Genomic DNA, 16,695 nt, shown 5'->3' on the forward strand with positions numbered 1-16,695 from the left:
CATCACAAAACGAACAAAAAGTCGCACACACTGATTTTGTGTGAGGACTGGAAATAAGTGAAATGGGTCAACCTAGCCGATCTTGACTTTTTCATATTTTCTGAAAGAGCAAGTCTTTTCTACATTATGCTAAAATTTGGATTCATAAAACGGGCGGGAAAGTGTGTTTTTTTAGCAGTTTATCTCGAACATTTTTGGCAGAATAGTGTGATTAAGGGTGTCTTTACAGTCCCTTTTCAATTTCTGAAAAACCTTGTACACACTCTTCACTTTCAACTCTAATAACTTTTGAAAGGATAGTGCTACTGCTTTGAAAGTTGGCATTAATTATGGACAGGATGTGTTAATGAAGCATGCCTAATTTCAGTTTAATTTGATAATCTCAGCGTTGTTGTTACTCGGGTGGTTTACTTCTTTTTTGTCCCATTCATCGCACAGCCAGCACGGTTTGGTAAAGATTAAGCGTTTGAATAGACACTGTACTTCAGAGCGTCTTTTCTCAGTTCACACTTTTCCTGAGTTTGTGCTTTCTTTCCAATATTTAGATAGGTTAGGAGAGTCCATTTGATTTGAGTTATACATCATTTTAAAGCTTAAAGTCTGCTCTTTTAGAATATGATCTTAATTAAAAATTCATGTCTGGCGACATTTTGTTTGTTTTATGGTGCAGGGTCACTTATAATTATGGAATGTTTCTAGATATTCGTTTCACCGCAAAAGTGATATTGAAGGTATTATAAATCAACACAGATAAACATGCATTTGGATTTCAGGGCCCCTTTAATGGTGAAAATTATTACTTGAGTGATTTAAAAACAAACTCTTTGAAGAAAAATAAGAGACAAATGTAACAACATCGTGGGTTTGCATTACTTTTTATATGCATTTGATTATGGAATTTGTTCCTTTAATTGTCAGAACTAAATTCTCACTGAACTGATGCATCTACTTCTAATGATGATATTGTAATGAATTAGCGACGTACTGAGTGCAGTATTCAAAGAATATCCTATGGGCTGTACCACACTTGTACCAGTTCTGATTTTGGCCCGAGTATATAAATAAGCGATCGTTACATTCTGTCTCTCATAATGAATTGGAAACAAACTGTGAAGAAAAAAAAAGTATAGGAAATAAACAGGAATGTTTCTAAGCATTAGACGGAGAAGTATATATGTGATCCTGCACCACAAAACAAACAAAAAGTCGCCAGACATGGATTTTTGATTAAGGGCAGATTCTGAAAGAGCAGACTCTGAGCTTTAAAATGATGTATAGCTCAATTGAAATGAAATATCCCAACCTATCTAAATATTGGAAAGAAAGCATACACTCTGGAAATGTGTGAAAGGAGAAAAGAGGTTCGAAAGTACCGGGGCTAACTGTCTATTCAAGCGTTAAATCTTTACCAAGCCGTGCTAGCTATTTGATGAATGGGACAAAAAAACAACAACAATGCAAACTACTGGAGCGACAACAATGAAGGGACTATCACATTAAGTTGAAACTAGGCATGCTCTATCAACACATTTTGTCCATTGATACTGCCAATTTTCAAACCAGTAGCTTATCACTGCAAAAGTTATCAGACTTGAAAGTGAAGAGTGTGTAAGTGGCTATGAAGCTATACCTGATATCACTACTCTACAAAAAAATTAATGGTTGTAGGAGAAATGCTGAAAATGCACTTTTGCTTTGATTTTATAACCCCAAACTTAAGAATAATGTAGAAGAAGGGTAGCCCTTTCAGATAATATGAAAAACTTAATATTGACGTGGGTGACCCGTGTCACCTTTTTTGAGTGCTCACGTAAAATAAAGGGGTGCGACTTTTTGTTCGTTTTGTAATGTACGGTCACATATGATCTAATTCTTATCAATGTTGTGTGAGTAATCACAACCAAAATGTATTTGTAATGATAATATATAAGTTTCAATCAGTTCATTTTGTTTGTAGATATGAAGTAATTTGGGGAATATTTTTATGATTTAATTAGAAATCAGACAGGTCTTCCCTACTGCAATACAGTACATAATACGTTTAATGTTTAAAGCAGCTTCCGTTATTTGTATAGAAACGTACTTTGATAATAATGAAATGTTGAAGTGTATTCTAGAGTCGAGTGGAAACGATATACATGTATACATTTACTATCGATTGAAAAAAAAAAGGTGGATTGAGCTGTATTCGCAAATGTGGGAATAAAAAATAAAAAGTGAATAGTAGGAAACGTAAAAAAAAAAAAAGAAATCATTGGGCGAATGGAATGATAGGTTAAAAAAGCACCAACGGTATCTCCAGTTCCGTATGTACGACTTTGTAACACTGCTAATAATCTTATATTTTAACTTGTGAAGGGTTTATATCACCTATACCTGAATGCCACAATAAGAGTTTATTTCTTCGGATTTAGATCATAATTTGTGGTTTCTTTTTTGCATTTCTTAGGGGGATGATTGAGGATAGAACTTGAAGATATGAGCAACATTTGTAAATCATATAGCCATTTAAGTATTTACATAATGAATATTTCAATATTCAACCCTACTTCTTTGAGACCCAAATAAATTAAGTGAAATGTCTTACACCACTCTTAAAATGTTAAGTGTATAAGGAGTTTTTACCAGAATAGACACGTAATATTTTGTATCCATCATTTCCATAATTATTTCTTTTGCAGTAATAATCATTCAGGGCTTTGATTGCGAAGACATTCAATTGATCAATGCATTTGTGTACATGGAGGTTTGGAAGCGAGGTGTTAAGTAATGCAACGAGGTCCGACGACACTGATGAAATCATATATACTAGTCTAGTAACATAATTTGAGTCTTGACAGCCACCAAGCTTTTACAGATGAAAATTGTAAGTACTTGAAAAATGTAGTTAAAGTTATTTTCACGATGTAGAAAATCTGTCAGCTTCGTACATTTAGAGAGACAAAGAGCAAACATCACGTGACGTAGTATAGCATTTTTTGTTTGTTTGTTTCTGTCTGGAGGCAATTATGATATGCCGTTCAAAAAAAGGCGCAGAAGCAAACATTGGGGTTAGAAAGGTCAGCACTGAGGCAGTGTGGAATCCCAAACGCACTTTGATCCAGCACGTCGTGAAGGAGAAAAAAAAAAAAAAACATTTAGAGCAGGCGGGAACTTTACAGCAAGAGAGCATAACAATGGTTGTTCACGTATTGTTGATTGTAAAAACGCACGTAAAACTGTATTGGAAGAAACAAGGTGAACTTTGCATGATAAAGAATAAAATATACAACTGAATGATAAGAATGGGCTAGTACATTTGACAAGTAGGCCTATACTTTCGTACGTCTATGGGAATGTACTTTAATAATACGTTGCAACAATCGAGTACTTGTGCAACTACATTTCAGTTCCCAGACTGGTGTAAAAGGTAGTTGAGCCCACAAATGGATAATGCTAGGTTAACATAATCATTGTACATTTTACATCTGCTTTTTGTTTCTATTAACTATATAAAGGGTATTAATAGGCGTATGGTAATGGCAAGTTTCGCATGTAGCATTGGACTATAGTTTGCTTGCTTGTTTGTTTGTTCTTTTAGTCCTCGTAACTTGGGATATTCTGTTTGTCTCTTTGTTTTAAATTGTGTTAATGTGTCAAAACAAACCCATCGCTGAATCCAAGAGTGCAATTCATATGGGCTGCCAAAACCTCTTCGTATTGATAGGTAAAGCAGCTATTCGAAATGATAGTGAACCAGCCCGAATTATTCCAAGAATTAAAGCAAAGGAGAATACAGCTTTGTTGTTGATTATTATTTTTTTTTTTTTTTTTGGGGGGGGGGGAGGGGGAGGTAAGCTGGATGTACACATACGAGTTTCTTGCATACTTGATCCTATAGGTCTGATGCTAACAGCAGCTTTATCGTGTACCAGCTATCAGTGCATGAAATAACGAATTACGTTCTTCTCTTTCTTGTTGCGTAGCGTCTATGGTTGACACTGTCCCCACGTTTCAATTATGGGAAGGGGCAGACATCAGATTGCCATGCTACTTCGAGGAGGAGCCACTCGTTGCGATCTGGGCCAAAGAAAACAGCACGCATCAGGAGCTAACAACGCGAAAAGCTTCATTTTTCAATGGGAACTTTATAAGTAAGGAGGAGAGGTTCGATATGGACGGGAATTTTAGTCTCGTCATCACTGATTTGCAAACGGCAGATGAAGGTCGCTACCACTGCCAGATTGTACTGAGGAATTTCGAGGTTTTTTCAAATTCCACTTTTCTGACAGTTAGCAGTAAGTATTTTTTTTTTTTATCATGACGTTTGGAGCTACGTGAATATTTATAGGAAGAACAAATCCCCTTTATTTTGGAATTGTCTTGTTTATTATAACATCTGTAGTTCTCTACATCTGGGATGGACATTACGAACACAGTGTCTTACTTTGATAAGAGCACACAAGAGATACATTTTTACATCTCCCTGTTCTCGGCCTATAGGGCATTTAATTTTGTGAGAAATATGCACCTAATTTTTCTTCAGAAATTAACACCGAAATAAGATGTCAATCCTTACCCTACCCCCCCCCCCCATCTGTCTGTCTATCTCTCTTTCTCTCTCTCTCTCTCTGATGGAAGTAGAACAAAATCACCACTTCTAAATTCCTATGAGCCTCAAAGAGCAAAAACAAAAGTAAGTTTCTTTAAATGTTCCAATCATTTCAGTGACAAGCTGTTTTTTTTTTTTCCACTGGAAAACTCTCGCAAATGTCGAAGCGTCATGCCATACGTGAACAATCTTCTTGACAATTCAGTTACAAATAAAAGCAGCAAATCTTGAAAAGTATTCATAGTGTTTTCTCCGTACAATATGTAAAAAATATATGTTTATTGTGGTCTATTTTTGAGCTCTTGTGCACAACACAAAGCAGATCATAACTACGTGTTCAATTCTCATTTAGATGTGATTCTTGATGATTAACGCCTTTCAGTTGTTTTTGTATCAAACAGCAGGGGAATATAACAGCTTAGGTCTCATTATTGGACTAGTCATCTGTGTTACTGTTGCCTTAGTCACGCTGTTCTTCCTTGTTGGAAAGATTCTTCAAAAGTATCATCCAGACTACCTACCGCGAAAAGGTATTCCCCAAACATCTGTTCCTTATTTTGTTTAGTTTGTTAGCTGATTGGCAGGCACGCTTGACGCCTATTGCCACAGACGTTTCTGGACTATTATATTTGCGATTAAAGGTCAAGAAAAATAAAAAGATTAATAAGACAATTTTTGCTTCTTTTGACCATAACTTCAAAAATGTACCTTTATATGTAGTGACCAATATATCATTTAAAAGGTATTATTTTGTACTTTATGACAGAGACCGTACTTCAAAATCTTCAAAAATGGACTTATCGGTATTTGCGAACAAACTCTTCAATTTGTCATAGCGATTATTATGAGGCTTTTCGGGTTTTTTGTTTTTGTTTGAACAGGGTCGATCAAAAAAGAAAAGGCATTGATGAAAATGATTCAAGTTGACCACCAACATCCCTTTTCTTATCATTTCTGAAACATTCAATGGTGTAGTGATATTTAGCAGTTTCTAGTCTTTAAAATGTCAGACATATAGCAACCTATACATTTCTGGATTTTATTGTCGCTGAATTATTATATTAGATTGATTTACATTTCATAGCAATCTGAACATTTTCTAATATACTGACCTAAACTGATTCGAAATTAACCCTTTATGAAAACATAAGAATGCTGATATTTCTTACAAGAAATATTTCGAATCTGTATGGTATACACGAACCTTGGTTAGGAAAGATTGCCATGATGTATTCACGAATCATCGTAACGAATTGTGTACAGCTCAATCATTGATCTCAGTATAGAAGAAGGACCTCACAGAATGCCGAAAAAGCTCGACTGGAGCAGACATTAATTTTGTCGATGAGCGTGTACGTCTTCATGGAAAACCAAGTTACCCATTTAGAAAGTATGTTACACATTCATATTTATAAACATTAACTTTGTTCATTATGTAATATCTCACAGGATGTGAGTGGAATCCCTGCTGGAGGAGACCACAGGAAGGAGAGCCAACTGATGAGGAAATGGAATCGAGTATGAAAATCCTTGGTGTATGCACACTTTGTCCAGATTGAATTTGGTAGAAAAATGGGGAGGGGTTGATTAGTCAGTAGCCAATATCAAAATAACCAATTCTTTTGTGCATCATCTGTACACATTTTTGTCTGCATTTGTTGTTCTACAATCAATCAAGAAAAGAATGATTGGTGTCTATAAGAGCCAGGAAAATTTAAGGAACATGTTTGTGTATTTGTTTCTCCGAGGAGAGAGATGGTCTATTCTGATATGTAAAGATTTTCTTTAGATAAAGCAGACAAATTACATTTTCTTTAAGAGGCGTATAGATAATTGATTTACGAGTTAAAGTATTCCGCGGCATGACTTTGACCGAATCTAATTTTTCCTGTTGTTGTTGTTGTTTTTGTTGTTTCATCTTTAAAGGTTTTTTGAAACTTTCTATTAAAATTTGGACGACCTATAACTAATCACTTATAAAGTCAAATTGATTTTAAAGTTGTGTATATTGTTTGCCTAATATTCAAGTTGGGCTATCAATGTAAATCAAACCTTTCTTATTTGTTTATTTTGATCAAGAGTGCAAACGGAAATGCCTCAGGTCAGAGACAACTCTGTTGTTTATTAATTAAGCAAAAAATCATTATTATACCCTCTGATGACACCTGTAGTTGTTAACTACGGCTTGTGTCTCTTACTCTATTGTAGGCAACTCTATGTAAATACAAGAATGAAAAAAAAACTTGTTTATGTTTTTTCTTCTTCTGTAAACTGATTTTAAGGGATTACACGTGTGCCGGCTTTCGATTTTTTTTTTATAATATTTTCATTATCATTTTATAAATTATAGCATGATGTTGTCGAATTTAGTTGCAATGCACGCGTCTTTCTTTAACCATAAGAAATCATTCTTATCATTTAGTATTATCATGTTAATAGAATTAGCAATATCTCCGCTGGTGCTATTGAAATCCCATTCATGCAATCTACAGATTAGAGTGTCGAATATTTACACGAGTGAATCAATTACTAATTAAAATTTGTTAGTTAAACATTTTGACGGAATAATAGGTACTCTTTCATCCATGATTGTCTTTGTTTGTCTGTTGGAAACGCAACCCTGATCAAGGAAAAGATAAAACAAAATGAAAAGCTATTGGAGCCAAAGTGAGTCTCAATAGTATCCCCCGCAATTTAAAAAAAAAAAAAGACAGACTCTCCCTCGTTTTATCTGTTACGGCTTCATATCGTTACCATGATTATAGCATCTGAATATTCATTGTAAAACTTTTTTTCTTTTTTATACGCAGTGATTGATTCACGGAATCAGCGAGACGAGCTTCGACAGAAAATCAAGGATTACAAACCTGGAAGGGCACGTTATGAAAAGGATTTTGAAAACCCGTCCAAGGTGAACATCAGTTTCTTCGGTGAAATTGCTGCTGGCAAATCATGTCTTATCAACTCGCTCAACTTTGCCCTAAATGGTGAGAGATTTTGTTTCTTGTTGTTTATGTAAATTTATCAGCACTTCAGAGAGTGCTAAGCTTTCATTTTCATATATCCCTTACTGTAACAAACAGTTAGAAATACCATACTATATTGGAATTCTGACACCCACATAGTCAAAGTACTTTGGGTTTATATCAGCTACTTGTTTGCTTTTCGAAAGTGAACAGTATGAAGTTAATTCACAAATCATTTATATACCCGCAATGTAATGTTATGCATGTGCGAGTGAATAATATGTGAATGTATGCATTATACATCGGAAGAAGTATAAGAACTGATGGTCGTGACAATGACACTACATTAGAGACCATGACAATGACATTGAATACCCTTACAATAATATGATCGTTGCACAGAAATATCTACTCCTTGTTCGTTCATCTTGATTATTTTCACACTTGGTGTAGCAAACCCAAAGTACAGTAAGATGGCAATGAGTTTGCCTCAATGAATAATATTCTAGGGGCAGTCTCCTTCTAAGAAAAGGTAGATACAGATAATTAATGTTCTGTATCCGTGACAATATGCATTGCTATATCTTAACTCCCATTTAAATGGACGGACAAAAAAAAAAAGCAAGAAGTCTATTGCAAATACGAAATCTAAACATTGGGTCTTCTTTGTTCTTGTGTTCACTGACAGGACAATATTCCATCGTGACGAAGGAAGGAGTAGGAGAAGACGGAGGAAGAATGACCTGTCGCCGCTTCCACCACATATTAGCAGAGAGAATCGACTTGATCGACACGTGTGGTATACAAGATTTCTCTTCCAAGACTTTGGAACGCCTAAAGGAAGAGTGTAGTAAGTATATTACATTAAATGAAATCAATTAAGGTTACACTCCCTGACTTGTATTCAACAGATATTATTTCAGCAATAATGTATCGTTCATATTAATATATCATTACCACTTCAATTCAGTCATTCTCGTCCACTCTGTAATAATTATATAGGCCCTACCAGAAACAACAAACCACTCAAATTTCACTTCCTTTTGTGTATCCTATATGATAACTATTACTATACTAACCAATATTAACAGTGAAACGTATAGTCATCATTTCGATATGAATAGTCATTTTTATTTCGTCTTATTTTTTACTTACTTTCAGAGGGAATATTCCGTGCAAGTAGTAAGACAGGGGTCAAAAGAAAGGAAGAAGAATGTCATTGTGCTGTGTTTGTTTATCATCAAAGGTGAGAGATTCATTTTCACGTTCTCAGACAGTGAAGTATAGTTATCAGCTTTATATTATCAGTTCACATTCCATTCGTTGGGGTAGTTAGATTATAACACCATAATTTGTAATGATGAAGGTTTATTATCTCACGATAAATTAGAGAGTAATTCCATTCTTGTGTTCAACGTATTTTAAACAACAGTGTTATTTGGTAAAACGACGTTCGAAGTGATAATGATAATCATCTCTTTCTCCCTTTGGTCGTTACGCAAGTCTTCATTATTTTACAAATCAGTTGCCTTGTAAAACGTTCTCATACATACCTCTCATGCAGGAGCCGGGGAACGACGGGAGAGGGGGCTGCTACAATAAAAAATATGAGAAGATAATAAACACAGTCACAGAAACATGGGCATCACGGGGGGGGGTGCGTTGGGTGGGAACGCACCCCCCTTCAGACCCTTTGAAAAAAAAAAAAAAAAAAAAAAAAAAAAAAAAAAAAAAAAAAAAAAAACAGAAACAACTTAAGTCTGCGAGCGACCTCAACGCCGGACCCAAAATAATAATAATTTTTTATCTACTTATTCTTTTTTTGAAATTTTGCATCGGGGACAAAAAAACAAAAAAACAAAAAAACAAACACACAAAACAATTCACACCCCTGGTTCTGGCAGCACTGATTTTATACATATCCAATAGTACAAGTGTATTCTATACAGTGTTTACTATTTAGATAGATTTTGGACATCGTTCCCATGCTTGGTCACTTTGACGCTACCTCGCTGGTCATACCTCCCCCAGTCATGAACATAAACCGACACCCTTGACTACCAGTGGCGAATCAGGGGGAGGGGCGCACCGGGCGTCCCTCCCCCCCCCCCCCCCCCACCGCCCCCTCTTAATTTTTATACCCCCGCCAAACGAAGTTTGAAGGGGGTATAGGAATCAGCGGACGGTCGGGCGGTCGGTCGGGCGGTCGGTCGGGCGGGCGGTCGGGCGGTCGGGCGGTCGGTCCGTTGCAAATCTTGCGTCGCGAACTACTTCCTCAGTTTTCAACCGATTCCCTTAAAACTTGGCACAGATGTGTGCCTTGGGTTGTAGATGTGCAAGACGTATTTTTTGACAGTACCCAAAAGTACGTTGCCATGGTAACGGCATATTATGGGCAAAAATGGGTACAAATCTTGCGTCGCGAACTCCTCCCACAGTTTTTGATCAATTTTTATGAAATTTGGTACAGATGTTCATCTGAATATGTTAATGTGCAAGACACATATTTCCGCAGTGGCAAAAAGTGCGTTGCCATGGTAACGGCATGTTATTGGTAAAATATAGGGCAAAATGCTTCATGGCAAAACTGCTTCATCAGTGTTTTTCCAATTCTCATGGAATTCATATTGAATGTTTGTCTTAGGATATAGGTCAGCATGACACATTTCTTGACAGTGACAAAAAGTATGTTGCCATGGTAACAGCTCACATATTATGAGCCAAAATGATGGAAAATTTTGTGTTGCAAACTACTTCCTCAGTTTTTGCCCAATTTCCATGAAACTTGGTACAGATGTGTGCCTTTGGTTGTAGATGTGCAAGACGCATTTTTCGACAGTACCCGAAAGTACGTTGCCATGGTAACGGCATATTAATGGCAGAAGATCAAGGAAAGATCTTGCGGATTTAACTACTTCCTCAGTTTTTTGACCAAAGCTTATGAAATGTTGTTTTGACCAAAGCTTATGAAATGTTGTTTGGCGGGGGTATAACCAGTCCACATTTCTAGTCGAATCTAAAAGGATAGCTACAAACGGCAGTTTTTGGACTGTACAGTGTCAAAATTTTCAAGCTCGCTCGCTCCGCTCGTTGGCATTTAGTCGTAATGCCATTCTCCTGAAGTTGCTGCCAGTAATTGCCGGCAGTTCCACCCGGTGCGCCCCCCCCCCCCTTACTGCAAAAAAAATAAAAATATATATATAGCTACAAACGGCAGTTTTGGGACTGTAAAATGTCACAATTTTTAAGCTAGCTCGCTCCGCTCGCTCGCATTTAAATTCTCCTGATATTGCTGTCAATAATTGCAAGCAGTAATATGTTGCGCCCGGTGCGCCCCCCTTAATTTCGAAAGCAAAAAAGATACAGCTTCAAACGGCAGTTTTTGGACTGTTTAATGTCAAATTTTCAAGCTCGCTCTCATTTAATCTTTATGCAATTCCCCTGATGTTACTGCCAGTAATTGTCTGCAGTTGCGCCCGGTGCGCCCCCCCCTTGATTTCCAAAGCGAAAAAATATAGCTACAAACGACAGTTTTTCTACTGTAAAATGTCAAAAATTTCAAGCTCACTCTCTTCGCTCGCTCGCATTGAATCGTTATGCAATTCACCTGATGATGCTGCCAGTAATTGCCAGCAGTTGCGCCCGGTGGTATGCGCTCCATCCCCCTTAATTTCCAAAGCGAAAAAATATGGCTAAGAACAACATTTTTTGGACTGTAAAATGTAAAATTTTCAAGCTCGCTCGCATTTAATCGTTATGCCATTCACCTGTTGTTGCTGCCAGTAATTGCCAGCAGTTCCTCCCGGTGCGCCCCCTCCCTTGATTTCCAAAACGAAAACATATGGCTAAGAACGGCAGCTTTTGGACTGGAAAATGTAAAATTTTCGTAATCGTTACGCTCTCCTGATATTGCAGCCAGTAATTGCCAGTAGTTGCGCCCGATGCGCCTCCCTTAAATTCCAAAGCGAAAAAAATATAGCAACAAACGGCAGTTTTTTTTTTTGTGTGTGTGTGTTTTTTTTTTTTTACTGTAAAATGTCAAAATATTCAAGCACGCTCGCTCCGCTCGCTCGCCTTTAATTGTTATGCCTTTCTCCTGATGTTGCTGCCAGTAATTGCCGGCAGTTGCGCCATGTGCGCCCTCCCCCTTTATTTCCAAAGCGATAAAATATAGCTCCAAATGGTAGTTTTTTGACTGTAAAATGTCAAAATTTTCAAGCTCGCTCTCTTCGCTTACTCGCATTTAATCGTTATGCCATTCACCTGATGTTGCTGCCAGTAATTGCCAGCAGTTGCGCGCGGTGCGCCCCCCCCTTAATTTCCAAAGCAGAAAAATATGGCTACAATCGGCAGTTTTGTTTGGGACTGTAAAATGTCAAAATGTTAAAGCTCGCTCGCTCCGCTCGCTCGCATGTACATTTAAGCCATTCTCCTGATATTCGATATTGCTGCCAGTAATTTGTCGTTTCACACCGTCATTCCATAATCCATTTCTATGGGGGACAACCCCCTCCCACAACCTCCCCCTTGCTCGTTCCGCTTGTTCGGGCTCGGTCGCGCTCATGACATCAGTGTAAGAATTATTACTAGAAGTTTATTTGAATTATACCATTTATATAGGCAAATTGTTCAATAACAATTTACGGCTTCAAAATGTACTGATACCTTAAACAAGTGGGACTGTTTCAAGTCGATAAAACACGCAAAATACCTGCATCAAATTGCACCATTTACAACATCAAAATGCAAAAAGTGCTCACCGTGGGAGGGGGACACTCCCTCCCACATCCTCCCCCTCGCTCACTCCTCTCGCTCTTGCTTGGCCGCGTTCATGATTTTCAGGAAGTTTATTTGGATGATACAACTATTTTATAGGCAAATTGTTCGATAATAATCTGCATCAAAATATACTGCTTTACTTTAAACAAGTGGGACTGTTTGAAGTCGATAAAACAAGCAAAACATGCATCAAATCCCCCTTCGCTCTCTCCGCTTGATCGGGCTCGGTCGCGTTCATGACATCAGTGTAAGAATCAATACAATAAGTTTATTGAAATGATATAGTTTATAGGCACATTGTTCAACAACAAATTCCATCAAAATGTACTGCTACCTTAAACAAGTGGGACTGTTTCAAGTCGATAAAAACACGCAAAAAGCCTGCATCAAATTGCACCATTTACAACATCAAAATGCAAAAAGTTCTCACCGTGCGGGGGGGGGGGGGGACAACAGGCACTTCCACACCCTCCCCCCCCCTTCCTCGCTCCCTCGCATACTAACGCCCCCCAAGATGAAATCCTAGCTACGCCGGTGCCTTTTCGCCGCTTGGTTTCCCTCAAAAACAGTAAAAGTTTATAGGGATTGAGAGCTTCCTATATTCCAAATGTCTGTCAAAAAAAAAAAAAAAAATCTCGTTACATATAGGGTCAAAACGCACCCCCCCCCCTTGAAAAAAAGCTGGTGACGCCCCTGCAGAAATACATTAATTCCTCTTTGGAAATTATTCCCATCAAGGATAGAGAGAGACAGAGAGGTGGGGAGGGGGCGGGAGCTATAGAATTATCCTTGAATCTTAACCAAAACATGAGCACGAATGTTTGTTGCATACGTTATTGAGGGCTAAGCGAAGTAGGCCTAATTTATTTTAGGGATCTTTTAGTATTCTTTTTTCTTTTGTTTCAGGTCTTTTTTTAATGCAAAATTGCGTCTATGCTACCGTATTGTATTTCATTGCAGATTCTTTAATATCACTCTAGTGATTTTTGTTGTTCATCATTTAAATTAGTACAATGGTCGTGTACGGTGTCTTTCGTTTTTTCAATGGATTCATTATTTGATTCGACCAGTAACCAAACTGTTCCCAGTGAAAAACATGATAGCCAATATTAGCCATTCATGTTAATGACATCTAATCTACGTGTTTGTTTTCATTCAATGAATGATGGCATCTTTTTTTTTTTATTAATTTTACTCTTGGGAAGTGTTGCTTGTCGTGTTTTTCACACGACAAACGTAAAGAAAACTGCATGTCAAAGATGTTGGAAATATTTCTGAATGCTTTCAGACCAGACGCGGAAAAGGACGGGAAAAACTTCATTAAAACATTCTGCAACATGGTGAAGCGTCATCTCGGTACGTATTCAGACTTCCTAGGTGTCATCAGTCTATAAAGTCAGCTTTGAGATATTCGTCTCTAGTTTCTTCAACGCTCTACAAACATCATTCTGTACACCAAAAACACTGATCGAGCGCATTCTTAAAATAAAACTTTAGAGACTGAATTTTTGAAATAAATGCATCACTTCACCCATTTTATCCAAACATAAAATAATGAAAACGATATACTCTCTAAAAAAAAAATCGAGTGAAAATATTCACTTTTAAAGGAGTGAATACAAAAAAAGAGTGAATTTAGAGTGAAATTGGAGTGAATTTTGAGTGAAAATGCTCATTTTCACTCGTTTTGGAGTGACCTCAGGGATCACTCCTAAATCTTCGAGTGATCCCTGAGGTCACTCCAAAATGAGTGAAAATGAGCATTTTCACTCGAAATTCACTCCAATTTCACTCTAAATTCACTCTTTTTTGTATTCACTCCTTTAAGAGTGAATATTTTCACTCGATTTTTTTTAGAGAGTACTTGACTCAACATCTAATGTCCGATATGAGATTTGAACTAAATACAAGAAGAACAAATCTTGGGTTGAGGTTAATGATAATACTGCAACGGATCAAAATGAATAATCTATAGCTGAATTATTTGAAAATTACTACACATAAACATGGGTGATACTTGCATTCAACAGTGTTCAGAGAGGCAAGTATTTCGAGCGGCCGCACTAGGATCTAAAAAGAATACCAGTCCTCTTGACTTATACATGGCAAATCACTGATACACGTACACACACACACACACAAACACACACACACACACACACACACGGAGAAAAAAACAGAAGACTAAGTAGACATGCCTCCCCCTACAGACAAATGGTATAGAAACTATTATTATAACAATAAGCACACATGACATTTTCTTGGAAGTTATATGTAACAGGCTTTTTTTTGTAATGTTAACAGTTCAAATGAAATTGAAGGGTATATCACAAATAGCGTTATTGGTGAAAGTTACCTTTAGTTAGCTTGACTTAGCTTACAGGGCACAAGAAATAATTTCTCGTTTTTCAGTTGGGTAGATGAAAGTACATGGCAGTAACTGTTGCTGAACACATTGAATTATTATAACACATTTGAGTGAAAAAGAGAGCTTACTCAACTGCCGACTCTTCCTGTTCATAACGTATTCAACGATTAAGGTAATTTCTAATTCAGTTACAGAAATATTTATTCAATTCGTTGATAGATTTCTTTAACAGAGACATGCATTTTTTTAGTCTGAATAGTGTTATAGTTCTCAATTTTAGCTTGAGTAGGAGCACTTTAGAAAAAAAATTACGAAGGCCAATACAAAGAGACAGATATCTAAAGACGAAGGGAAGTGTGGTTTGACCTCGCATCATTTGAAGATGACATGAGAGATATTACTGAAACGAATCAAACACATTACTTTCTAAACAAAATTTATTTTCTTTTTCGTTTGTGATCTTCATAACAAAATGTTTCTTATAAATGGGTAGCAGCTTTCAAAATTAATCATGGCGCTACCCATTCCTTAAAACAAACAGTTCTGAAAACATTTCTTTTCCTGTGTATTCTCCCCCCAGTGCCTCCCCATAGATGGTTACATTGCTGCAGTTATGTTTGTTTGTTTGTTTTGTAAAGAACAAGTCTATTTCTGGTCTATCGCTATTTAGTCTAAGGTTATACCACTATGTTGTGTTAGAAAGGTCAAATGCTGGATCTCCAATTAATGTTACAGATGCGAAAATAGCATTCAAGTCTGTATGTTGTTGCTGTTGTTGTTTTTTTTTAACTTTTACTTCTTCTCCTTTTTTCTTTACAGGCACAGAGCCACTTATTGTGGTAACTCACAAAAGCGACTATGAAGACCCCGAGGCTGTTTGTCATGAGATATCAGGGTCCACAGGCAAGCGAAAAATCTGGATGTTCGAGAACTACACCCCTACGAATAATGAGGAGGTCATTGAAAAAGACGCGGAATATCTAAAATTTCTCTGGTCGGCTCTGCAGACTTGTGATGAGACGATCTATCACCGCAAGAAGAAGATTCTGTAATGTCAAAAAGGTTAAGGATAAAAATCGTAATGTTCAATCATGGTTTATCATTTGTCTTAGTGCGTATAAGGGAAATTCGTTTATGATATTCTTTGATGATATTGCCACTTTTAGCAGTAGCAGTTTTTCTTAAAGCAACATATAAAGCATTCTAGTATGTCATCCCATTATCAATAGTCCTCACAAACGAAATATTTTGCTTTATCCAGCTCGTAGAAAACACGGCATCATTTGTCCATAACGTGCTCAAGTAACAATTAGCACAGAAGGTTTCTCTAAACAAAGAAACAACGAATTCAATTTCACTCGAAGAGGCTGGTAAATAAAGCAGTATCAGCAATCACAGCTAAATTTATATAAAAAAAAAAAAATCAGAAAACGGAAATACAGTTTTGATTGGTATTCTTAAAGGGTATGGCTAGTATCTGATCATTGGGAATCAGTGGGAATGCCGTGGGATGGTTGTTCCAATTCTTGTGGGATTCATTTAAGAGTGCATTATATATCTATTGTTGTGTGAAAATTATTCAGAATGGTCTCATATTCAAGTAATGTGCAGTTTAATGGTTCCAGGCTAGCATGCCTGTACAGTGACGGGGCATTAAACTGCACATTACTTGAATATGAGACCGTTCTGAAGCAAATGATTTTCACACAACAATAGATACATAATGTACTCTAAAATGAATCCCAAAAGAATTGGAACAATCAGCCCCCAGCATTCCCACTGATTCCCATTGATCAGTCACTAGCCATCCCCTTTAAACAATCCCAGACAAAGCCTCTAGAATAATGAGCAAAACCCAAACAGAAGTGGTCAAAATAAGAGCAAGAACACTAACACACACAGAAAAAACAAAAACAAAACAAAACTGACTGTTCTATGTAAATGAGTCACATTCACTCACGTAAATTTTACTTCACTTCTCCTCGCAAAGA

At 37.0% G+C, this 16,695-nt stretch overlaps 1 protein-coding gene across 1 annotated transcript; it reads left to right on the top strand.

Annotated features, from left to right (window-relative positions):
* Positions 1 to 3,970: 3,970 nt before the first annotated feature.
* On the top strand, positions 3,971 to 15,756 carry LOC140239731 (uncharacterized). Its single transcript, XM_072319553.1, has 8 exons — positions 3,971 to 4,133; positions 4,993 to 5,121; positions 6,041 to 6,109; positions 7,402 to 7,578; positions 8,246 to 8,407; positions 8,719 to 8,803; positions 13,625 to 13,692; positions 15,524 to 15,756. The coding sequence occupies exons 1-8, from the start codon at positions 3,971 to 3,973 to the stop codon at positions 15,754 to 15,756; spliced, it is 1,086 nt and encodes a 361-aa protein (XP_072175654.1).
* Positions 15,757 to 16,695: the final 939 nt, after the last annotated feature.

The sequence above is a fragment of the Diadema setosum genome, chromosome 16 (genome assembly GCF_964275005.1).
Source record: "Diadema setosum chromosome 16, eeDiaSeto1, whole genome shotgun sequence".
Classification (NCBI taxonomy): domain Eukaryota; kingdom Metazoa; phylum Echinodermata; class Echinoidea; order Diadematoida; family Diadematidae; genus Diadema; species Diadema setosum.